General features: G+C 42.0%; 1 protein-coding gene across 8 annotated transcripts in view; it reads right to left on the minus strand.

Annotated features, from left to right (window-relative positions):
* DYNC1I1 (dynein cytoplasmic 1 intermediate chain 1) overlaps window positions 1-24,980 on the minus strand; it is a 193,604-nt gene that overhangs the window by 7,537 nt on the left and 161,087 nt on the right. For all 8 annotated transcript variants that reach the window (XM_040592628.1, XM_040592631.1, XM_040592626.1 and 5 more), the window contains 2 exons: window positions 17,971-18,111; window positions 11,561-11,686 (listed from right to left, as the gene is read on the minus strand). In XM_040592628.1, the coding sequence (XP_040448562.1) occupies window positions 11,561-11,686; window positions 17,971-18,111 (267 nt within the window). The remainder of the gene's footprint in view (window positions 1-11,560; window positions 11,687-17,970; window positions 18,112-24,980) is intronic.

Raw genomic sequence — 24,980 nt, forward strand, 5'->3', positions numbered from 1 at the left:
GGTTTATCACTATTTTTATATTCTTTCAATTTAATAGCATCATCAAATAAATGTAGCTTCAGGCAAATATAATTTTAACTATTTTCCCTAAGAAGAATTTTTGTCAACCTATATTGTCTGTATCACCCTCTAAAATTAAGTGCTGTATAGAAAAGAAATGTGCTGCAAATACTTTGTGTGATGAATTAACATCTGAATGCAGCTATGACCACACAGGTAAAAATATTTTTAACGATGACACAACGTAACTACTTCAGTTTGATGTCTTCTAAAAAGTAGAACAGACAATTGGTCTAATTTTCTGGGTAAAAGAGCACTTCCAGAATGAGGACTGTAATATTTACAAATGAAACCCAAGAATTACAGTTCCACTTTAAGCAACTGATCCTATCTTCTGGAGTTCAACAGATGTTTTATCACTACCACTGATATGAAAATAGATAAGTAAATGTAAATATTAAGTATCTTGACAAGCACACGTACAGCAGGCAAGCATGCACCTATTCTGGCCCTGGTCTTGCCCCCCAGAATCAATTACAGACTGCCTTTAATTTTTCTCTCAACCTATATGGATTTTTTTTCCCTGAAAAAGCCTATATTTTTCCAGGCAACACCCTATGCCACACACATGGATGGAAACAAAGTGGGAGGTAATACGCAACGAAATGGCCACCAAAGTAACCAAGAGCACCCTTTTCACATAACTATAGTACCACTGTATTTAACTCTTGGGAGAGCTGATCATCGCTGTTAACAATGGATGAAACCACTGGCAGGAACTCAAACCCCACATACTGCATGCAGATGATTTTAATAAGATACAGTGTTTAGACCACAAAGGATACACTCCAGAGTAGCTCTATATATATTTGTTTACTTAATTGAAGGGGTGGAATACCATAGGCAGCCTAAATATTGCATTTATTCTATGCGCAGCAGTCAATCTAGTGTCACAGACACAGTATACACCACCCTTCTATGAAGTTAATTACTTAGCCCTCATCTAGATTAATGTCTGTTGTGATTTATTTCTTTGCAATTCACCAGCAGGGCCTGATTCAAGTAGCGCTGCCATAGTAAAAAGAAGACAAAATATTAGCTTATATGACAAAAACCCCTTAATCTCAAACAGAAACTGAATCCATTTTCAGCACACTTCAACTTTTTCTCCCAAGGAGAACAGTAGCTGCTGAATTATTACATAGTTGATGGTAAATTATGTTTTGAATACCAAGCAAACAATGGTGTTATTTTAATAATTTATATGTAATGTGCAAAGATACACTGTATAAAGGGCCTACATAGGAACTCAAGCATTTGAATGCCCATTAATTCTTTTCTAAACTTAGCCCTGTCTGCAGCAGTCATCTTGATGCCAGCCTAACAGGAGAACAGACTAAAATGTAGTCCATAAATTATACATACATGACATACAAATGCATGTTAACAGAACATTAAGACTGCAGACTGTAACACTTCAAAGATAGGAAATGTCAGAGTTAAGGCTAACTCCCTCAATTTGAGCATGTTATTAATTTTGTGTAATGATATGTCTTTAATCTTAAAAAAAAAAAAAAAAGTAAAAAAAAGTAAGAAACAACAAAACCTGTGCTGGAAGCAAATACCAATTATGGAAAACTTCAGCCTGAAGGATTAAAACTTGATAGGGTGTATGGGAAAGAAAACAAGGAAGTGGAAAGTATCTTTAATTGTAGACAATGCTTCAGTTCCACCTATAATATCAGAGTTGGCTCAGGCTCTCCCGAGTTAACCAGAAAGAATGATGTCAAAGTTATCAGATTATGCTTCCCTTAATTAATGTATCAAAATGCTGCACTTGATATTGAATACAGAGGATAAAATAGTGAATAATCACCAGTCATTTTGAAAGCGATGACTGAAAGGTGAAAATTCAGATTACTTTTGTTTCCTTGGATTTGTTTTAAAACCACAAATGTTAAGCTATAAGCTCAGCCTGTTGTTAAGCACACCAGACTGCTTTCACCAGTCACATTGTGGGGGTCCTCCCCTACGGATCTCCTTAAGTGATATTTACAAAGGCAGATATATTGGCCTGTTCAAGTCCTTGGAAACAAAGAGACACTTAATATAATTGATCAGCTGTGGGAGCAGAAAGGGCATCTACCATGCTTCAGAAAAACTAACAATTTTGCTTCAAAAGAGGCAGTGCCCTAAGCAGCAAAGTTCTTGCAGTTCCTACCTTTCCAACGCTTTAGTAACGCCATCAGTTTACAGGTTGATTAAGAAAACCAGTCAGGGACACTGTCATTCATCTCCAATGGGGGTCTCAGTCCTGCTTTGACTGCCATTTCTCAAAAGTCATTGAAAACTACCGTAATTTTTTTTTGCGTGAGTTTCAGGACATTTAATGCTCAGAGCTAAGGGATCAGGAGATTCCTTCTCTACCAAATTATGTTATCAGTTCTCATCGTCGTACTAGAAAGCAAAAAAATACCAAATGGATCAAAACCAGAAGGTAAAGAAGCCTTCAACATACTGGTCTCTCCAATATCTACTTTTTTTTTTTTTTTTTTTTTTTTTTAACTGCAACTACATCGATTGGAAGAACTGTCCCATCACTTTTACTTGAAATACTACAGCTTCAGCCTGTGGGGTAGCTGCGCTGGCAAAGGTGCCTCCCTGGAAGTTCAGCTGAGTGAAGGACTATTGCCTCAGGGAAGAAATAAATCGTGGTGTCTTGAGCTCACCTTGCTTCCTTCCCGAGCTAAGTCAACCATGTCCATGACATGATTCAGGCCAGGAAATCTGTCAGAACAGGAACTGTAGATGACTTCTGCCATGGCTTTCTGGCTCCCTGTTGGCAAACTGGCTCTCACCAAAGTGCCTTGTAAACTACTCAAAGATTTTGGTTTGCAGGAGAGCTGCTGCCTTCCCTGAGATCTTGCACACATCTCATTACCTACAAAAGCTCATCCATGAAATAGCAGTGGGGTTTGTTTTGTTGTTTGGTGGTGGTTTTTTTTTTTTTTCATTTCAGACATAGACTTTTTCATCACTCTAGACAGTGGAGGATATCTTTCACTTTTAAATTAAACACTGAACATAGAATTTTAGCTGCCAAATAGGATGTATTAAGGCTCAGTTACCCTCAGCTGATATTTTAGTTTAACCATTACTTTCCAAGTCAAGAATTAAATATTTTTTCATGTTCAAAATACAGACCATTTTGTAAACCATAAAGGAAGATTGAAAATGGAGTTAAGGATTCCGAAAATGAAAATTGCTACTGACCACAGAAGCATCATGAAGAAAATTAATTATACAAAGCAGCTCTTGTTTCAGCACAATGATAACATATGAATTTCAACGAAATTTGCAGGTTGCTGCGCACAAACTAAGCTTAAAATAAATTTTGCATTTGGTACTTTGCCCCTTCCATAGTCTCTGTTACTTAAAAGTTATGAACATTTTTTAAGTAACGCTTCTTTTTACATTAGAAAGAGGGTAAAAACTTTCAGAGAAAACATCACCCAACAGACTAACTAGATATTTAAAATGCATACTCCATGACACTATTAACATGCATTGCCTTCAGCGCTGTCACCCACCAGTGTCCCACGATGCAGGGTCAGGATGGGGCAGACCAGCTAAGCACTCACTTAGCTTCCACTGCCTCACCTACAACTACCACGGAAAGCCTGGACCCAGATTATTCTTTCCACTGACCCTCTTGAAAGGTTTTCAGGAGCAGCAGTAACTAAGGAGCTGGTAGTGAAGCCATTGGTAGTGCCAGTGAGCTAAACATACAGTAGATGGATCAGTATGTCTAACCTGAAGCCTGCCTTTCTTCTTTCTCTCTTACCCTTTACAGCGTTTTCCAGCTCAGGAGGAAAACCCCAGCAGGAAGATTTGTCACATATAGCTCTCCCTTCTGCCCCTCCTGCAGACTTCACTGTGCAGAAAGAGAATGATCTCTTACAGCTTCTCTTCTGCTGCTCTCATCACTTCGTTATCTGAGTGCCTTCTAATAGTGCATTAAGCTACATGATTAACTCCTGTCACATGTGGCTTGTTCTCTCTGATCCTCTCTGCAGGGGGAGGATCTGGGCCTTTGCAAGGGAAAAGGAAACATACGTTGGCTTTAAAAGTAGTGTGCAAATGAATAAAAAGGACTGGAGCCAGATTTTTGTTGGTTGGTCGACTGGTTTTCTTAAGCTTGTTATTTCATATGATGAGGAGTTGAGGGATTCTTATAAAAGATATTTCTGTCATATTGGAAACTCATGTCTTTTTACCCCATGAAATTCTCTGGGGAGACAGTAAGCTGTCTCTGGAGAACTACTGATATATTTCGTCACAAGCAACTGGAAGGTAAGGATAAAGAATCAATTGAATTTTTAGGATGACTACTACTTAACCCTCCCACCTCCTCTTTCTGTCTGTATTCACTAATGCCCATTTTATTCCACTGTCTAATCAACAAATGAGAGGAAGAGTATCTTTGTTAAAAGTCTGGTGCTTCCTCCTTCAGGTTTAACAAGTAATATTCCAGTAGTAAAATGAAAAGTGGAATTTCATGTTCATTTATACATATATTGAAACAAAAGAAACTCTGTCATTACCAAGAACAAGCATAGGTCGTGGCATAGGCAGGAGAGTGACCCTGCACACCAGGTGCAACCCACTGCTGTATCACACACCAGCACATCACGAATTCCTGTTGACAGGCTCCACTCTGAAAGGCTGTTTGTCCCACTGTCCCTACACGCTCTGGAACTTCAGCCTTCCGACAGTTAAAAATATTCTTCTTAGTTTTGACTCGAATACGTGGCCAGCTTGCAGCCACATGCACTGGTTGCAGCATGCTCAGCTTCGCGCTCTCTGTCCCCAAGCACTCCTGTCTCTGTGAGTACATGCACCATCTATATTGCCACCAGGCTCAGACTTCCTCGGCTAGTCACGCCAAGTACTTCAGCCTCTTTCTACAGGCCCAGATCCACACCTCTCCCTGCTACGTTTCCAGTGTCCTTTTTAAAAATACACATTTTTCAACAAGAGGGGAAATGATGTTGAGGTCACCTTTTAAGTAACACCAGTTTCACGAAGCTGCTTTGTAGGTCAGAAGGCCATGATGAAGGTGACTGGGAAGGGCAGAGGCAGTGATGCCACACGATGTGCAAGAGGTGGCAGGGAAAGGGAAGTGCAGGGCCCTGAGCTGGCACTGGAGATAAACAGCTCCAACCCTCAGCACCCAGCCTTGCGTAAGCCAGGTTAGTTAGATCACGGCTCACTTTTCCCTCTTGAAAAGTACTTCCCTAAAAAAGACTGTTACTAGGATCACAAGCCTCCATTCCAATTTATTTAACTACCAAAACAGACTGGAAAAATGAGGTAACTCATATCCTTTTCCATTTCTTACCAGACTAGTAAGACCGTATTGACAAGCACACAGCCATGAATAGTAGTGTACAGGGGTACTCACAGGCGTAAACGCATGCGTTTCTATGTCTGGATGTAGCCAAGCCTCATTTTAAATTGTAAAAGTATATACATGCTTGGTTTTAACTTATCAACATAACAACATTGTTTTTCTACGGGAGGATAAACCAGTGCTTACATAAAGACCTCAAAGCATTCACAGTAACCTAAAGTAATGAATATTGTAATGAGAAACACAAGTATTTAGGGTGATAATGACTGGACTTTGCTCTACTTAGATCGGCTCACCCCCTATGGAGGCTACCAAAGCTTAAAGATTTTATCACCCTAGTAATCAGCAATGGGTAATGGCCTTCATAAACCACAGTAATTAAATTGACTGATTTCAAACTAGTGCGTTTTTTTCATTAGGGAGTTCTTATTTAACCTACTTCAAAAATCCCTTTGTGAATACTGGCTATATCAGTCAAAATTCAAATGACAAGGGACGAAGAGCTTGTTCTGTTCAATATTTCAGATACTATTCAAGTAAAAAGCTGGAGTTGCTAATATGCTGTCATTCTCTATTATTTTTTTTTCTTTTTTTTTTTTTTTTTTTTTTTGGTCATCTCTAAGAGCTTCCAGTTTTAAAAGTCTCTCAAGACTGAACATTATAACTGGGGGTGGAGGGGAAGCAAATCAAAACCTTAGCTCTTTACATTTTCCAACAGCTCTTAAGAGATTCTGCTTTGTTAAAACATGCTTTTAAAATTCTCTGAGGCCAGTGTTCCAGCCTCCCTAGCAAAAATATCAATGGTGAAACTCAGGCACTGCCTCACAATCCATTTAATTATTTTTTATGCCTGGATTATGCATGTTGCTGTAACTACTGTATCTTACTTGATCTTTGAATGCTTTTGAATAAAACTTGGTTGTAAGCACAACGCCTTCTATTGTTCAAATTTGTCTTCATGATATGTGTGAGCCATTTTTCTGTGTTCCAAGAACTTGAAGCTCAGCACAGATTTTAAAATCAAGTATTTTATGGTGAGTCTCAACTCTGCTTTTGTGGCAAAAACATTTCCTAACTCAATATATGCTCTACAGGAGCTTTATGATGGTGAAAGTAAACCTACTGGAAAATCTACCTGGATAACTACATGACACAAAATCGAGTTTTGTATTTCTCTCGCTGGGCTACAGCAATTTTTAACTGCATGAAAGAGATGCTGGGTATGTTTTCTCTATGAAACCTATAGTGAAACACAGGGATCTCAAGATAGGAGTACAAAGTATCAACACTTCCCCACTCCACCCAGAAAAACAAGTGACTCAATAGCCATGCTGAAATGTGAGAGCTGGTCACAAACATGCATTTCTCTCTCTCTAGAATCCTAAGAATCTCAGAGCAGCTGTTGCAGGCTGCTGAAATCAAAGGAAATTATTTTATAGGCACAAGTGGGCTATTCCTTACTGTACTACTTCATCTGTATATTTCATGCAGTTAGGTCCTCCCTCAATGGTCACGTAGTTGAAAATGAGATACAGGATTAACACCCACCACGGAGCAAATGGGGAAGCCCACAAAGAACCTAACGCAGCAGAAGGAGATACTAACTCTGAAACCTAACAAAGTCACATAAACATCAATATGATTCTGATTTCACTGCAAGGAAATGAGGACAGAGGTAACAACTGTGTAAAGAATCCCAGGTAACTGCTTTCTTTGGCAGAGCCAGCTTTTCTGGATGGTCTAGGGAAAGACCTTTTCTTACTTTTCTTCAGTTCCACTTGTCATACTAGTCACCCTTTAAAAGCATGACTAGAATCAACTGTCTGAAAGACCGCCAAACAGATGCAACAGTTTGTCCTGTAACTACTTTGACAAAATAATGTACAGTAATAAGCTTCTTGTGACTACAATTTCAAACTCTCCAAACCTGTGCTGCAAACTTACTTTATATTTTATTACAATCAAATGATAAATCATTGATTTACAGTTTCTATCTATTTATTCACACTGCTACCAGAATATGACCGGGAGGAGATTAACCGGGGGGTGGGGGTGGGGAAAGGTGGATCAGAAGCTGCTTCGTTCGCAGCCAAGGGTGCAAAGAGCATTCTCAATAAGCCAGGTAAGCAACAAACAGGGTTGTTAGGGAGTATTTATGACAGCGGCAACTGTGTAACATCACTGAAGCATGCCCAATGGGAGCAAGCTTTCTAGAAAATATATCTACAAGAGAGACATGCAGTTAGGTCTAACTATCAATCATCTGGACACGTGAATAAATCTATAGTCAGTGGTCCATGTTCTGTTAAAATCAGTTTCTGCCATACAGAAAACTTGCTGCCCAGTAAATAAGCCATAAAAGCACAGAGGCTAAAATAAGTTATACATGTTATCACAATAATAATACTTCAACTACTAGACCAGCAAAGGTTTGAATATTTAGATCTTACAGAGACTAATGCATATTTACAATGCCTCGTAATGTCCTCTGGTTAAGTTATATAGGTTTAAGATCCCATCACACTGAAACAATCTGATTTTTATGTGTTTGGGGTTTTATTTCATTTTATAATTCACATTCTTTTAAATCGGTGGTTACTGATCCACAAGAGCACATCTATATGGACTATTTAAGTCTCCTCTCCCCTGGAAGTGTGTGTATAACACCCATTAATGCTAATGGGCATAAAGCACACGCATTGAGGAGAAAATAGACCTCTCACTGTGAAAATAAATGTGTTCAGTTATTTTCAGACACGATGCTGAAATCAAACAACTAAAAGTACATACTCTAAGGAGATAACATTATATAGCCTAACTGAAAATGTCACCATTATTTTTAACTCCCTGGTCATGGTGCCTGCCACATTCTCCATGTTTCTGCCATTTCTTGTGTCATAAAGACTATGACTGGGTAACATACCAAAAAGGGCCAAATCCTAAATTCTTCAACAAGCAAAATCAGCCCTGATCTCATACTCCTTGCCTTCACAAAGTATGCAAGGTTAGGCCTCGTGTCTTACATTTCCACTTAGGCCATATAATGTTTTCACTTTACACCATATGGGTTAATAGTAGCAGTAAACTTTAATGTTCTCTAGAATAGCTCCTTAAAACTGTGATGAATCTACCAAAGTAAAAATTCCTGTCACTTACACACTTTTCTTAATGATTTGATATCCTGAAGTTTTCTGGTCTGATCAGAATTCAAGGAGTCAGTTTTTTTCTGTTTGAACAGGTAAAAAAGAATTGCTTGTAATATTGCTTGTGATAATGCGAAATTCAAAGACATTGTGCCTTATTATAATACAAATAAAATCAATATTTTTTTCCTGGTAGAACCATGTTTTATGAATTTACAGCTGATTTAATGTCATAGTTGGAACAGTCTTGACAAAAGAAAGGTTTTGAAAAGGATGCAGTGTAAGTGGAGTATTAATGTTTTTGGTGAGCGTGTGTAAAGTGGCCTGCTGACTTTCTAATGTGACTAGTCACACCCATCTTCCTAAATCACGGAGTTGCACCTTCAAGTAAGTGGATGCTACTGAGTTATCAGGCAGGCAGGGATGAGTTTTTCCAGTGATGAGGTCTTTGCAGAAGTTGATGCTGTAGGAGATGGGTAGAATAGTAGTGCTATTGCCGAAAGGTCAGCTGTCGCAGCTTAGTGTCAGGCTTTGCAATACTGCTGGTTCAAATAAGCAAGCTAGGTGCTGCCAGGTGCTGGACGGCCCAGCCTCCAGCCCTTTGCCCCCAGCCACATGCTCACTCATCTACTCTCAGAGAGTCAGCTCATGGAGAAAAATTCCTCAAGGAAAACAAAACAAAACAATAAATCAATACCCCTCTGCTGATCTATCTCCCTCCCCACAACGTGGGTGGTGACAGGAGCACTGCTCCTGGCACAAAAACTGGGCAGTGAGGGATATGGCTAGGGCTGGCTGGCTGGCAGGCAGAGGAGGACTGTCCCTTTTAAACTGTCGACCAGTCCCATCATATCCCAGAATCAAACTCATGCACAAAAGATGGTCAAAGGAGGACCCCAGCTGAGCCAAGGAACTGGCCAGTGTCTGCACACTGAAGTAAAGAGAGAGCCTTTAAAAGCTGCCATATCTCTGCCAGACACTTCCAAAAGTACATATGCACACTGTGAATCCTCCATGCGCCATGCCTGAGGACAGCTAAGTACGGAATAATTCAAGAAGTCTTTTTGGACTGGCACAGAGGGTTAATGGCTGAAGAGGCTGTTACTGTACAAGCCCTCGGTTCCAGGCTCTTGAGCTGTGAAGTATTTTGGCATCTCACTTAAGGCTTCGTAGTGAGAAGAGTTATGCTGGAGAATATATGAGCACCCTTCTTTTTTAAACCAGAAAAAGCCACTAACAACACAGCAGCTCTGGTAGTTCCTGAAGCTGTTGCAGCCCAGACTACTTTTCCTAAATTTGGTACAGTAAGTACTGCAGAGACTGATACTGCCAAAATGAACCAGGTAACAAATTAATGAGCTCCTTCATTCACGACAGAAGAGGAGGAGGGGTGGCAATGGCCCATGATCTGTCAGCAGCCATGTGGATGGACATCCATCTGTTTGCATGTAAGGAGCTGAGCTGGAGACGCTCGGGCTCTGCATGGGTAGAGCAGAACACTTTATGTAACACAACTCACACAAATAATAAATAATGTTGAATGACTCGCTCTTCTTTTTTATTTTTGAGTAATAGAAGCCTGTCTTTCTTTCTGATCTGAGTGTATCACTGTGACTCATTTTGCAAGCTGAAGTCTGATGATACAGAGGAAAGGCCAAAAACCTAAATATTACTACTTCTGCATAGAACACTAAATCTATTTTCTCCTGAGTGAGCTTGCAGGTATAAACAATCCTATGAATGATTTGGTGTATGATATGCAAAAAAGAGACATTTCTACAGTCCATTTAGACTCCCAGACAAGATCAGACTGTGCTGTCATCAAAGACATTTCCATAGCTTGTCGTATCACTTGGAAGACAGAAAAACCACCTTTTTGGAACAGTCATGCAAAAATGATAAATAAACAAAAACAGCCTGACCTGCCAGTGTCATGGTGGAAATCTGAATGCAGTAACCTTAGACAATTTTGAAATTATGTTAACAATATGGCAAGAAGTTTCAGCAAGCATTTGTGAGGAAAGGCAACTCCTGCACAAGTGAATGCGATCCAAAAATATGAGTCATGCACAAGCAATTTTGCTATGGGCCATAAAATCACTTTATGAGAGTTACAGATAATTCTGTATGTATTCTATAATGTTTCCCTACTGTGTAGAGATGGATATCTCGGTATCCTATCACAGATAATGATGGAAAACAAATTCTCTACATAAAAGCTGATTGCTCAGAGATTCACTCATAACTGTTCCAAGGGATTGTAATGTCGACAAAACGCTTTATGCCGTATTCATCAACAAAGAGGTAGATTCCATCAGTGCCAAACACACTGCAGTTTAGATGTTTTTTATAAGATGTAGCAGGGTGAATTGAGAGCAGCCTTAGACACAGAATACACATCCTGCTATTTTCAGCATCTACGTACTCTTTATCACACATGCACCAACCATCCTCTGACACCTCTCATTTCCTCCCGTTAGTCCTTTTGCACATATTCAGACATATTCAGCATTATTTGGTATTAAAAGAACAGATATATTCTGTACGTGTCATGCTGAGAAAAATCTACAGCATTAAGCCAGTCATGAAATAAGAGATACTGGAATATAAAAAGTGAACCCTTCGGGACCAGCGTCAGAACAACACAGCTTCTTTTTGCACCTCTATTTTCCTCTTTAAGTTTCTTTGTAATTTTTACCCATAGAACCACTAAAAAAAAAGTTTTAAAACCAGTGAAAGGTTTCAAGAAATATTTCTCTCATAAGACATACTAGTTAACTCTTTTGCAAGGTAGCTTTACAACTAACACACTGCTGGCAACCCAAAATCAAAGGGGACTCCACTGAAAGAAAACTGGCTTATTCTTTGAAGGTGTCCTATTCATGTGTTACGATACATGATTTCTTCTCAAACTTGGATGTGGCATTCTCCAGACGCCAAGCTTAAAAAAACCCCAACAAACCCCAAAAAACAAAAAACCCCACCCCAAACACAATAATAATACCTCTCCAACATCATAGATCCATATGCGGCCTTCTGAATCACCAACTGCTACCTCCTTGCCAGCCTGGGCCCAGCGGACACGGTTGAGGGCAGAAGCTCCTTCTATGGTGACGCTGGCTGTGGGAACCTGTCGAAACAATAGGAACAGGAAAGAATAAAATCACGCTGGCTGCAAACCCAGGGTCAGTTTTGAATGTCCTGCTTAGCTGGGTGAGTCACAAGTCCCTTAGCATTGCTGGAAGTTAACATACAACCCTCGTTGGGGGGAGGAAAAAAAAAAGGGTTCATTGTTTCTTCGATCACATGTGCTAAAAAGAGGAAGGAGTGAGAGACTGCTTGGAATGAGCAGGGAAGACTTTTTGACAGTAAAGTGCAGTAAAAGAAAGTTTTTTCTCCTTAACCTCGGAGACATGTGAAACCACATCTGCTTCTTCCTCAAAAGTTACTGACTTATGACCAAGAACCAAATGAGGGTAGGACTTGGAATCAGTCCTGCTCTCTCTTCTGGCCTCTGACTTGGGCCCAGATAACGTAACAGTTGGCAGACACATCCCTGTATTCATGCTGACACATCCTTTAAATCCATATTCACCTCTGCGGCTAGATGCAGAGGGCAAAACTTAAGTACTATGTCAGAAAAGTCCTGAGCTAATCACTTCAGAGTGAGGACATGGCAGAAATGAGATCAGCTGAGCTGACATTTAGGAACTCCTGTAGTGTATTCCCACAATTCTCTTTTACATCCCCAGGAGACGACTTTTGCTTTAAATACACCTGGATCCTGTCCAATTTCCAACCCCCCTCCCTGCCCCAAGTCAACCAACTTAACAGGTGATCCACAAGAATACATAAGGAATCTGGTTAATGCGTGGGATGAATAAAGCAATGATCATGATCTTAGGAGAAGTATTTGTAATCTACGCTGGAATGAGGGCATCAAAAGATGCTGGAGGAGGAAGGAACCATATGGGTGTTTGTCCCAGATAGGTAGATCACTCAGTTGATTTAGGTCGCCTCATAAGACCAATGACAGTAAACTGCAAGTCTGCTAATGCTCCACCCAACTGCCTTTAACAGGAGAACCTGCCTGAGCAAGGAGCCTGTAGCTTGGCACGAAAGCCTTCCAAACAAGGCTTTTTAGCTTTAATGCTTTTTAGGTCAGGGCAAACAAGATACGATAGCTGCAAAAGCAGCTCTTCCACCAGATCCACCTGGGGGAACAGGCCTCAGTCACATGGTGAGGTGGGGACAAGGGGGTGTCCCAGCATCTATAAATGGACATGGAACTGGATGGCAGTCCAGGCAAGCAGAGGTAGTTGGACAGGAACCAGAGTCTGGGTTACCTCTGGATGAGTGACAAGTACTCCTGCTGTTCTCGTTGTCAGCACAATGCAGCAGAAGCAGGAAGAAAGCAGCTTGAAGGTGGTATTAAAGCCCTGTCTGAACATCAACAAACCGACAAGATTAACAAAACCAGTATTTTGCTGACTTGGTCTTGGTTCTCTGGCTGTAGCTTTATATTCTAGTTGTGAGATAGGTCCAAAGATCCAGGAGAAAAATAACTTTAAAACAAACATCGTATAGCTCCCATGCCAGTCTCCTTCTTCTCAGCTCTAACGCCTTCATTGTGTCACACAAGATGAGTGACAGTATGAAGGCGAACCTTTGCAGACTTCCCAAGACTCTTACTACAGTAGCAGTGCGTACACAGCCTCCAGCAGCAGGCCAAGGACCGGGAAGCAAGGCTGCTTGCCTTGCTCCTCTCCCCCTGGACCATCCCTGCTCCTCCTCCTCCTCCTCCTCGACCCTGGCACAAGGCTGCAAAACTGAAGTGCACTTCAGCACAAGCCTGCCAAGCTAAAGTGTCACCTCCACAAAGGGCTTCGTGGTCATGTTCTGAGCCACACATGTGAAATACGCGAGGATTTTGTTTGCAGAGTGATGCAGAAATAATGCTGGAGAGCAATCAGAAAGCACATACCATCCTCCCCTCTCCTTTAAGAAGCAAATAAGCTACCGGACTCATCTCCCCATTGTGCAAGGCCAGTATTACCCAAAAGAGCTGGCACCATGCTCTAACTCCTCATCCCAAGTCTGTTACTGCATAGTGGGTGAGAGTCAATGGCCTAAATCTGACATGGGGTCATTGATCCATGATAAAAATCACATTGGAAAACAAGCAAGTTTAACTCCTGTGATCACTGATTTCTAAAAAAAGAAGAAAAAAAAGAAAAAGAAAAAAGGGTATTTTAATTCCAGCCAAAATTAATTTCGTGACATTTGGAAATGGGTTTCTTCAAACAACAAGTAAATGGTTCATTTCAGAGGACTAATCCACTAACCAAGCTATGTTTCTCAGAAAACTGTAAATCAAAGATACTTGTTTCATATAAAAATATACACAGCATATATTTAAGGCACTGAATTTTCACAAAATCTTTCAGAAGGCTGAAATATGTAATTCTAGAGCTGGTGTTTCGGGGATTTTTCTGTTAATACAGCATTCTTTCAGTGTTCCACATAAAAATAAGCAGCATGCATGCTGCAGACAGAAGACACAACCCATGCTTTTTTTCAAAACCTGATGGTTTTGTAAAATCCTGTTACTATTCCACAAAGCTATCTAACAAAATCAAAAGCAATAATGAAACAGTCTTTAAAAATCTAAATAAAAAGCCTTTTCTCCAGTGATACGGACAGAAATACAGTCAAACCATAGTAACTTAAAATAGATTTGTCTGCTCTCAGTAGTGATAGGTTAAATTACACATGCCTATTTTAGATTTCAAAGATAAGAGGTTTATTTTATAATGGTAGCATTATGTTTTTAAAATCACATTTGAAATACTTTATAAATTTTCTGAAGTTGGTGCTTGTCATATTTTTAACAATTTTGAAATGGATTTTAACAGGTAACAGATTAAGAAAGATGCAGTCAGAAAAACCTGCATGATAAGAATACATTTTTATTTTTTTACTTTTATTGCTTATGTGGTGTCAAAAACTGCTTGCAAATACAGCTGTTTTCTGTTTCTTGAAATAGACACCATCTTCACACTCTCAAAGCTAAGGTATGCCACGTAAAAAACCCCAACAAATATTCGAATGGGACATAACACAGCAGAAAATAGCAGTTTTGTAAGTCAGTTTAACATCAGTTCATAGGTAAATAAGACTCGTCAATAACGTAGAGACCTTCTCCAATCTTGATCACAAAAGAAATGTTACAGACACGTAGGTAAGAAACTGGCATTTGGTATCCTGAAACTATCTGCAAACCTCACTATACTGATCCATAAACATAATACTCTTATTTGCAAAAGGATGAAGGAGTGGGTAAACATTTTTTGCCTTTTAAGGGTTTTTTATATTAATTTCTCAAATATAAATTAAAACGTGATGAATTTCTTTGCTATTACAAAAAAAATTTCTAGTATCCACAGATCAACATGAAGCACACAAATACCCTTGTTACTTGACAGTGAGGTTTTGCGAATAATTAGACTGATTAAATCCATGGTACAGTCAAATGAATTTAGTTATTTTGATCAGAAAGCATCTAGCTCTCCGGAGAAATGTTTTTAATAAACACGGTGAGTAACACTAGTGGAAACTGTGTTACAGTTCAAAAATGTGAAGGTAGCATAATCTAACTAAACCCAGGTATTTTCTTAGTTGGTTTACAAAACAATACCTAAATAATAATGTGGCTGATTTCCCAAATTAAACAAAACAAGGTCTCATTAATAACGATCATATCTAGTTCTTACACAGAGATTTTTATCAATAGCTAGCAGTTAAACACATTAATATACCTGTCATTTTCTTCTGTCTTCACAAATACTTTGACATCGCTTATCTGACATCTAAAAGTAATAATGATCCAAAAAATAGGTGTTTCAAGGTTTCTCATTATAAAGTCAAAAGTGCTGACAAGGACTTTTTCTTAGCAAATAGCAGTGCAGACTTCAACAGCATAATCAATTACAGAAATCTTGAAAATTATAAGCTAATTATGACCTACCAGATAGAGGGTAAAAGCAAACAACGATCACTTTCAGTTACGTTGTTAAAAGAACTGCTTACAGTTCTCTCTTTCAGTGGTACATTTGCTGCTTCTCCCACATAACAAAACCTCACATCTACTCAGAATCTGCCACTTTATCATGTATAGAGATTTTAAAATTTGTTTCAATGTGCTCAGTAAGGAAACCAAATGGTATTTCTGCCTCCAGAGACGCAAATTCAATTCCCATAAAAATACAAAGCTCGGATACCATGGAAATAATTCCAGTCTGATTCTTACATGAGAGCTGATTTTGACCTCTCAGAATGGAAATAATTTGTGAAATCAGGGGTGGCCTTGCATGCAGAAGAAAAGCAGGATCGAGCTTGAAATTATTTTTTTTTCTGATGTTCCTATGTATTTATATGTAAACACACTGAAAATATATCAGCAGTTTTCTACATACAGCCTTGTTATTGATGGGAATGGGATCAAGCGGTCCAGACTAATTTTTTGGAAAGACATTATGGTCTCGTTGACTTAAATGGCAAAACATCAGTTGATTTCCAGCAGAGCAGGATTCAGCCCTGGTATTTGGGGGGAAAGGGTTATTTTTTTTCTTCTTCTTAAAATGCTGGGTTTTATGCTCTGTGTTTAAGCCTGCATTAATGAGAACACCTGAAGGATATGTCCCTCCCTTCCCAAAATAAATTCTGAGGAGACTCCTCCTGTATATCCTCCAGCTGTATGTGCTCTAATTAAAAAGGCTGCACTGCTTCCTGCTCAGAGCACTTCAAAAGGCCTCACTGCTCCCCTTGACAATGCACTGCCCGGTGCTGGTTCCTCTTACCTGTCCATGCTTATTTATGGCAAGCACCACTCACTGGAAGTCATAAACTGTGCCTGTATTTTAGTCTGTCTGAAATCTATAGCATGTTGATGTGAAAGCCATATTAACTAATCTTAAAAAAAAAAAAAGATTATACAAATATAGGGTGTATTATGGGGGAAAATACTGCCGCTTGCTCTTCGGTATTTTCTTTTTTTGGAAATAAAAAGAAACTGTCAGTTAATATGTGATTTTTTAATTTTTTTTTTTACAGCCTGTTTGTTCTTAATTTCACATGTCATTAAATAAAAATACACAAGGCTTCACTGTGGAAAAACATTTCATTTCTCGTGCTTAATACTGATTGCTGGCTGTCTAAGACTGACCTCAAGCGACATGACATGTTTTCTCAAAACCATTTTTTGGGGAAACTCAAGTCCAGAAAAAATAGTATAAATAGAAGTTTGTGGCATTTTAAAAATCTGAAATAGAAGGAGAAAAAAAGGGGTGTTCCACGCATGTAGAAAATGACTTTTTAAAAAATACGGTACCCACCACTCTCAGTCTTTGCAATAAGCTCTCCGATTAATCCTTGCTCACCAGTTACATTCAAAGGTGCAATGTTTCCTCCCCAGTGGTCCCCGCTATTTAGTTCAATAGCGATGGAAAGCCAACTTGTTATTTTTCATTTGCGTTTGTGCCTTTAAGCTTCGCAGCAAATTTTGAAGAGGAAAAAAAGTGGGGGTATAAGATCACGAATAACACGTGAGAGAGATGCCCTGTGCTTAAAAATCTGAAGCGGAGCAGCTAGCAGCTCAGAGAGGTGGGAGGCGAGGGAAGCCGCAGGGGCACGCTGGGTTTTGGGCACGCTGCTGGCGCTGGCACAGGGCTTGCGGACGACGGTGTCCGGAGGATCTGGAGCTGAGGGTGAACACGAAGGAAGAAGAGGTCTCGCAGTGAAGGGCGCAGCACCTGCGGAGCGGGGCGGTGGGCTGCCCAGCTGGGCCCGGCCGCCAAGGTGCGCCCACCGGGCGGGGGGAGGCATCGAACCCGCGGCCTGTGAAGCGCCTGGCCCAGGCACTGCGTGCCAGAGGCGGGGGAGGGGTGTGAATAAAAAACTACGAAACGGGCGCGGTTTAAAAGTGCACCTTAAAATAACAGAGAGGGGAAGGAGGCTCCTTCCCGAGTCGGCACCGCGGTATTTGTTTGCGTTGGCTTCCTGCCGGGGGTGCCGGAGCCGGCCCTCCCTGCCCCTGACAGGTACCCGCAGCCGAGCGCCGCCGCGGGGGAAGGAGGGCGGGCGGGACGGCGGGCGGGGGAGGGGGCGGTCAGGCGCCTCCGGCAGCGGGACCTGCCCTCCCCGCCGCGTCCCGGGGCGCGGGCGGCGGCCGACGCCGGGCTCCCCGCGCCCTGGGGCGGCCCGGCACCCCCGCAGACCCCCGGCGGGGCGGGGACGGGCGGGCCGAGGGGTGCTGGGCAGCGCCGCGCCGCCGGCCCCCACAGGGTTAAGGTCCCGCCGGCCGCCCGCCCTCGCCTTCCCACCGCCGGCCGCCGTCGAGCCGCCGCGCCGCCTCACCTCGGTGTCGTTATTCAGGTTCCACAGATCCAGGCGCCCCATCCCGTCCACGCAGGCGAAGAGCGCGGGATGCACTGGCGACCACATGACATCGTAGACATAGTCGGCATTGTCTTCAAAGGAGTAGAGCGGCTTGTTGTGCTGTAAAGCAGAGAGAAGCATGAAGACTTCGTGGCGCTAGTGCTGCCTGGGGCTGTCTGGCGAGTCTAATTAAAAACTTTGCACATTTACAAAGTGTCATAAAACTTCCCCAGATGAAAGGTCCTCGCGAAGGGTGGGACTGCGCTTTAATGGGGCAACAACTGTCCGGTGGGATAAATGAGATGCCCGGCGTGAGGGGTGTGGGACGCGCGGGTGCTGGGGCGGGGGTAGCGCCCGCGGCCTCTCCCGCTCCCGGCCGGCACCCCGGCGGCGGGCGGGGGGTGCGCCGGGCGGGCGGGCGGGCGGGCGGGCAGGCAGGCAGGCAGGCACCGCCGCGCCCGCCCGAGCCAACCGCGATTGCGGTCGCACCGATAAGGATCGTGAGATCGGCGGGGAGCCGCGTTTCGCCCTCCGCGCCCCTCCGCGCACCGCGGGCGGCGCCTGCCACCTAGCGGCGGGCGGGCCCCAGCACCCCCGGCCCCGCGCCGCCCCGGGGCCCCGCCGCCGCCCCTCGCCCCGCGGCGCTGCCGCAGCGCCCGCAGCCGTGCCCGGCCCGGCCGGCAGGGAAGGCCGTCCTGCAGCGGGCGGGAAGTCGGAGGGAAGTTAGGAAGCGCACCAGGAATAACGTGTAATTGTCCGTCATGAATTATTCATCGCGTCTGGCTTGTCTAATTTTTGCATAATGGCTTCACTAATCCCCGATCAATTAATGGAAAATGAAATTTGAATGATAATGAAAACTCCAGAGATGAAAGAAATTAAGTATTCTCACGACTTGTGACAGAGATCTAAACAATGGGGCTTCGCCGAGGGTCTCCCTCCCGCACCCGCCAGCTGCCTGCGGTGGGCCCACCGCCCCCGGGCCAGCGGGGCACGGCGGGGACGGGCTCCCGCAGCCCCCCGCGCCGCGCCCGGAGCCCTCGGCGGGGAACGGCAGCCGCCGGCGGCGGTACCCGGGGTATGGCGGCCGGTCCCTCCAGCGCGCAACCCCCGCTCCCTTCACCCAGGACACGGTACCGGGAACGCCGCAATGCGTTACCCAGCCGCGCATTATTCTTCCAGGAAGCGGAGCGAGCGACTGCAATTCTCACACCGCTTTGCTTTTGTGTGTTATTAATGTAGAGCAATAAAGCACTCGGCTTGATCTCTGGGCTTCCAGCTGGGCCCTTGCCAGTTCCGCTCTGCCCCCGCTGCGCTGCGCGGTGCTCCGCTGGGTGCGGGGGCCGCAGCGCGCGCGGGTCCCTGTGCCGCCGTGCGTATCCATGGCGTGTTGTTGCTGCGGTTCTGCGTTGGAAATAACGCTGAAATATTTCTGCTCATCACGGGTATTGCAAAACATTCTAGGACATACTCATTTATGCCACTTCGTCTTTTGAAAAAATACCGAAAACACAAAGGGCTTGATTCCATAGGATAGTTTTTCCCCTGCTTGAAGTACTGAATGATTTTGAATGATCGCAGGATCAGGTCCCGTATTGTCATAACTGGCCTAGTGTTTTGGGTGTTTTTTTTGTGCATATCCTAAGAATAGCAAACATTTTGGTTTGTGTGACTATAAAATGAAATTAGATCTTGAGATTATTACCTCAAATTTATGCAACATTTTTATTCCTTCTCCAAAGCTGGAGTTTTGCAAAAGAAAAGGAAAAAAATTACAAGAATATTTTCTTACCTAAACAAGGTCTTGTTATCCAAACACATATGCATCTGCTTAGTATATTATCAGTACCAGTGGAGTTACTTACACGTGTTAATGGAATTACTTAAATGCCTGTGCTAAAACATTTACAGGGTTGAGGGCAAAATTAAGATTAAGCTTTTGAAGAGGCAGAGGTATTTCACAGGAAAATTCAAACTGAATCTTTACAGCTGTGAGCTGGGGTAAATATTATTTAGAGTGGGCCATATGGATCCACAATGTCTATCTGCTATATTGTGTCTTTTCACCGAAAACATCTAATTTAGGTTTAAACACATCAACCGTCTAAGTGCTAGAACAATGGGCGTTGAATAGCATAGTATACCAAAGAGAAAGGAAATCTGGTCAACTGCTAGATGGCTGATATTCTTCTTATTCATGGGAAATGTTCTGCACGTACAGCACTTTGATATCATGGAAGAAGTAACAAAATTCCACAGAAGCAAGAGGACTATTAAGATATCATCAGTCCAGGGCTGATTTCAATCAACATTTCCTTTTTGTCAATGTATCAAAACTTGTTTTGATCTTATTTTGAGTGTGACACTTTTTTAATGCTCTTTTTAGTTCTGTCAGTTTATTTTCCAATTCATGCTTAAAGACCAAGGCATTAGAAAGAAGGGTCAGGAGATTTGGTTCTAGTCTGTATCTTGCTGTTCACATGTTGTATAGTCTCTGGCAAAATAGCTTTAGCTGATGTGCCTCAGTTTCCCTGCTAGTAAAATAAAAACACTTTTGGAGTGCTGGTATTTGAGGTGAAAAAGCATAGCAGATAGGCAGTGTGTATTGCCTTCACCATAGCAGTGGAAATAGTCAGTCAAATAGAAAGTCAGAGGGAAAATCTGGACGACGGGAATAATACGGCTTTTGAGACAGATCTCAGACATTCAGGGAATGACACACAAAGGAATGGAGATTAATAGGCAGTGGAGCACTGGAAGGAAATAAGAAATGGCAGCCATGTGAGCGGCCCTACCAAAAGGCAAGATCAGCTGCAGTGTGGTTGGGAAAATGGGCAGCAATCATATGGCACCACACGGCAGTGGTAGCCGAGCTTAGCTACAGCCTTCATAGTGCCCCCAATATCTCTGCCCTCCCAGCGTGACTAGCTTCCAGTGGGAAATAAAAAAGAAGCATTTCCTATAGTATGTCTTGTTGTCTTAACTAGAGAAGAATGTAAGAACTGCATTGAGTCAGGCTGGAAGTCCCCCTTGCTTAGCATCTTGTCTTCAGTACTAAGAACGATTGGCCTTTCGTAAAAGCCGACATTTCATCTTGGTCTGATTTTGCCCACTGAGAGCAGTTATGTTGATTTCATTGTGAAGACTCGATTTGTAAGGTTAAGTGTGTATATAAATGTTTGCAGGACTTCCTTACTATGAGCCTGTTAACTAAGGGCCCAGGTCTGCAGATTCTTTTAATGTAAGGATTTATGAGTAAGGACCAATACCAACCGCTTTTAGGAATGTTGAAATGTGGAGCCATGTAAAGGTCACTTTAAAGCAGTTTTAAATTACCAAAACTTCAGACTTACACAATCTATAACTAACATATGGCTATTATTATAAAACAACTGAAATTTAAACTTGATGAGCTTTCATTCTTAAATATCAACTCACTCTGTTATTCAATAGAACAGAAGAAATAGCTTAAAGCAGTTAAACTATGGGCCAAATCTACTTATTACTGAAAAAGAGAGTTTGGGGTGAAAATGTGGCCCTACTGAATCGACGGAGTTTTGCCATTGATTTCAATAGGACAGGATTTGAGCATTTAGTGGAAAAAGTGAAAAAGCCAATTCCAAGACACGTGGTTTTGTCTCATTTATTTAAGCATGTTGTCAAAATCTATTGTTCATCCTCAGTGTTTGTATACGGGCATTGTTTAAAAGGACAATGAAGAGCGTACATTTTAAATACATGGGAGCTGTCTAGGAATTAGCACTTGTCTATAAAATAAGAAACTCACCTAAATAAATACTATGTATTTATATAAAAGAGATCTTTTTTTTTCCACATATAAATTTGACCAGTCTATTCCATTTCTTATTTGCATAGAAGAATTTTCTTTAATCCAGGAGGCGCCACACATAAAGTAGCTAATTATCCATATAAAGGAATGTATACATATCCACAGGTTTTAACTAGCATCTGACTTCTGAAAAGCCATAGAAAAAGCTATTGGCTTTGCCTGTTTCGTGAAAGGAGCGTTATACATGCCGGCACAATTTCTGTGCGTGTCAGCTCCACCTAAAGGTACTTCCCTAGACGTACCTTCAGCAGTACAGATGTATGGTGACACCACACACTCCGTTGTCTCCTCTTCTTTCTTTCCGCTCCATTGTCAACCTGTACTTCTGGCTCACACTGTATTAACAACAGCCGTGAGTGTTGTGCAGTATTAGAAGTTGATTTAAGCTAATTTGATTTTTCTAGGTGTGCAGCAAATATGACAGATTCGTTAGTCCTTGGCATAGAAACTTTCCGAACAAGCTGATGTGTTTGTTTAGGCTCAAGCTCTGACTTTTGGGCATGTGGAAAGAGCAGAGCCAGAGCAGTCTTGAGCAGAGTGGCTGCTCGTGTGTCTGGCCCTTGAACAAAACAGGGAATAGGGGGTTGGAACTAGATGATCTTTAAGGTCCCTTCCAACCCAAACGATTCTATGATTCTATGAATTTGGCCCCTTATGGGACCAAATATTGTATAGATAGCATTTATTCATTAAAAAAGCAAAAATCCTGCAAAATGGTGTCAGAGAAAGACATCTCTTCTGCCATAGGTAACATGTAAGGAAGCATAACTGCTGTTTTTATTTAAAGCAAGTGTTAGCATCACACTGACCAGAGGGTTGCAGAAGAAACTGGGACAGGGCATACATAGCTTATGAGACTTCCACTCAGGTTAGGATCTGAGCTCTTTCACTGTTTTATAGTCCCTGGTCTTCTCCACCTTGAGAGAATTTTACTACTTTGCTGAATCCAGACTCATCTTTCCCTTTCTAACGCTGCTAGTTAGGCAGGCCAACCCAAAAGATGCAGACAGTTTAAGCAAAAACTAAAAGCTTCTGGGAATTTTGAGGCAAATACTTCTCAAATCAGCTTTATTCTTGTCTTGACCTTTCCTCCTTCAATGGTTTCCTTCCTGGGACACCAGCTGTTAGCTGTTTCAGGTTACTTGTGCATACCTCTTGCAGTGGCGAGTAAGTTCTCCACTGTGTAGAAGACTCCACTACTCTTGTAAGCCTTCATGTTCTACATCTGTATGGAGTCAAAGAGGCCCTGGATTTTATTCAAACTGATTGATCTCCATGGGAACTTTGCCAGTTCTGGACTACCACGCTTCTCCCAAATCTGTTTTCTAATAGTTATGATAATTTAGGATAATCCAATAGTTCCTACTATAATACTATACTTATGGGATTTGACTTAGTTCAAATTACTCTAGCTTTGAAAACCTGCAGCAATCCCAGCCCGGGAACTGTTGCAAGATGTCATAAATCAGAGGGGCTAGTTACAGGTACATCCCTGATGGCTCAACAAAGCCTGTCTGCATTCTCCCTGAAGGGTGTTATTATCCCACAGACCCTGATACTGTATAGACCTCTCACAACTTGTAGTCTGCTCCACCTTTTCCAGGACTAGCCAGACCTACAAGGATGACAATGGGAAAGCAAAAGGAGGATGTTCATGCTCTTCAGCTTTAGCCCCCAGTGTTACCGGCTAACTGAGGTGCCCTAAAGTGAGTTACGTGACTAACAGCTCCTTTACCTGTCTTTAAATTCCTTCTGGCAGTCAGGTTCAGTGCTGAATCACAGATGAGCCTCTGGGGCTCAATGGACATTTTGCTGGGCTATGACCTATGTACATGTTGTGTCATCTCACTGTCACATGATTATTAGGTCACTGAATCAGGTCTAAACTGCATTTTTGGGCAAGGGAACAGACTTTAATTTTAGATTCAGTAGCGACAGGAGGAAAGAAATGAGTGTGGAAATGATTCCTACACTCTTCACAGCCCTGTTTTATTTAAGTACTGTAGTATTACTACGCTGATTGGTTTTTGGCGTCTTAAAAGTTGCAGACAGTCAAGGCAGAAAACTGTTCACTTCTAGAAATAATTGTTCTTGCAGAGATGCTGAAAATGTTGCCTCTCTTAATTGCCAATAATAAAAGAAAGTCCAATATTTTTGCATATACATGTGGGAATCATTATAGATAGAGGAGGGGACAAGGGCAAGACTGAAAGGAAAGGGGCTATGAGAGCAGACCAAGTCTTGAGATAACATGATGATTACATTTTTGTGGTTTCCTTCCGAGTCAAAGCATCACGGATGAGCATACAAGACAAAAACAAAGGAAAAAAGGCTCTATGGCTGGCATAAGTGGTTTTAATAAGAACCAATCTTAATGTCTAATGGTGTGGCATGAAGAAAAAAAAGTAAAAGAACTTGGGAAGTCAGACATCACCTGACTGTTAGGAGCGTTAGAAAGTCAGACAGCAGAGGTTTCAGGGTCTGTGAAGATAGCCTGGAACATACACTGATGGATAAACTGCTTATTTGGTTAATCCTCCTTAACTGTTTTAAGTCCTTTGCAGAAGTGTGGCACATTCAGGCGGTGCTGCTAGACTTCAGTTGTTCTCTTCTACCCAGCCTTTCCACTTACTCAATGGAAAAAGACCTTTTCATTTTCTGAAGAAAAAAAGCAGAAAGCATGGCATTCCTCTTTGCCACTGCATATTAGCTGAGGAACTATTTTCAGTGAATTTGATATAAATGTGTATTACCTCATTTCTAATGTAAATTTAAATGAATTAATAACAAGATATCTGCTTGCAAAGATGAACTTTACAAACATCAGAAGGTATTTAAGGCCTTGAAACTCTACAAAACAGACTTAAGAAAAATTTAATGAAGAAGCTAATATGCAGACTGGGTTATAGTGAGTCACTAGGGAGGACAGTGTTCCCCAGCTCACTTTTCTCCCTGGTTCCTACTGGCCAAGCTTGTGTACGCTGGCTTCTGTGTTTGAGATCATCCAGTTTCATTCCCAGTCTGGAGCCCCTCTTACCTCGCACTTGCAAGGGTTGTGCCTACAGGTTTCCACTGCTTGAGGTTAATACCTCCTGCTCTGCTCACCCACTTCAAGCTGGATGCAGTGTAGATGCAACAG

This window comes from Falco naumanni, chromosome 4 (assembly GCF_017639655.2).
Source record: "Falco naumanni isolate bFalNau1 chromosome 4, bFalNau1.pat, whole genome shotgun sequence".
NCBI classification, from domain to species: Eukaryota; Metazoa; Chordata; class Aves; order Falconiformes; family Falconidae; genus Falco; species Falco naumanni.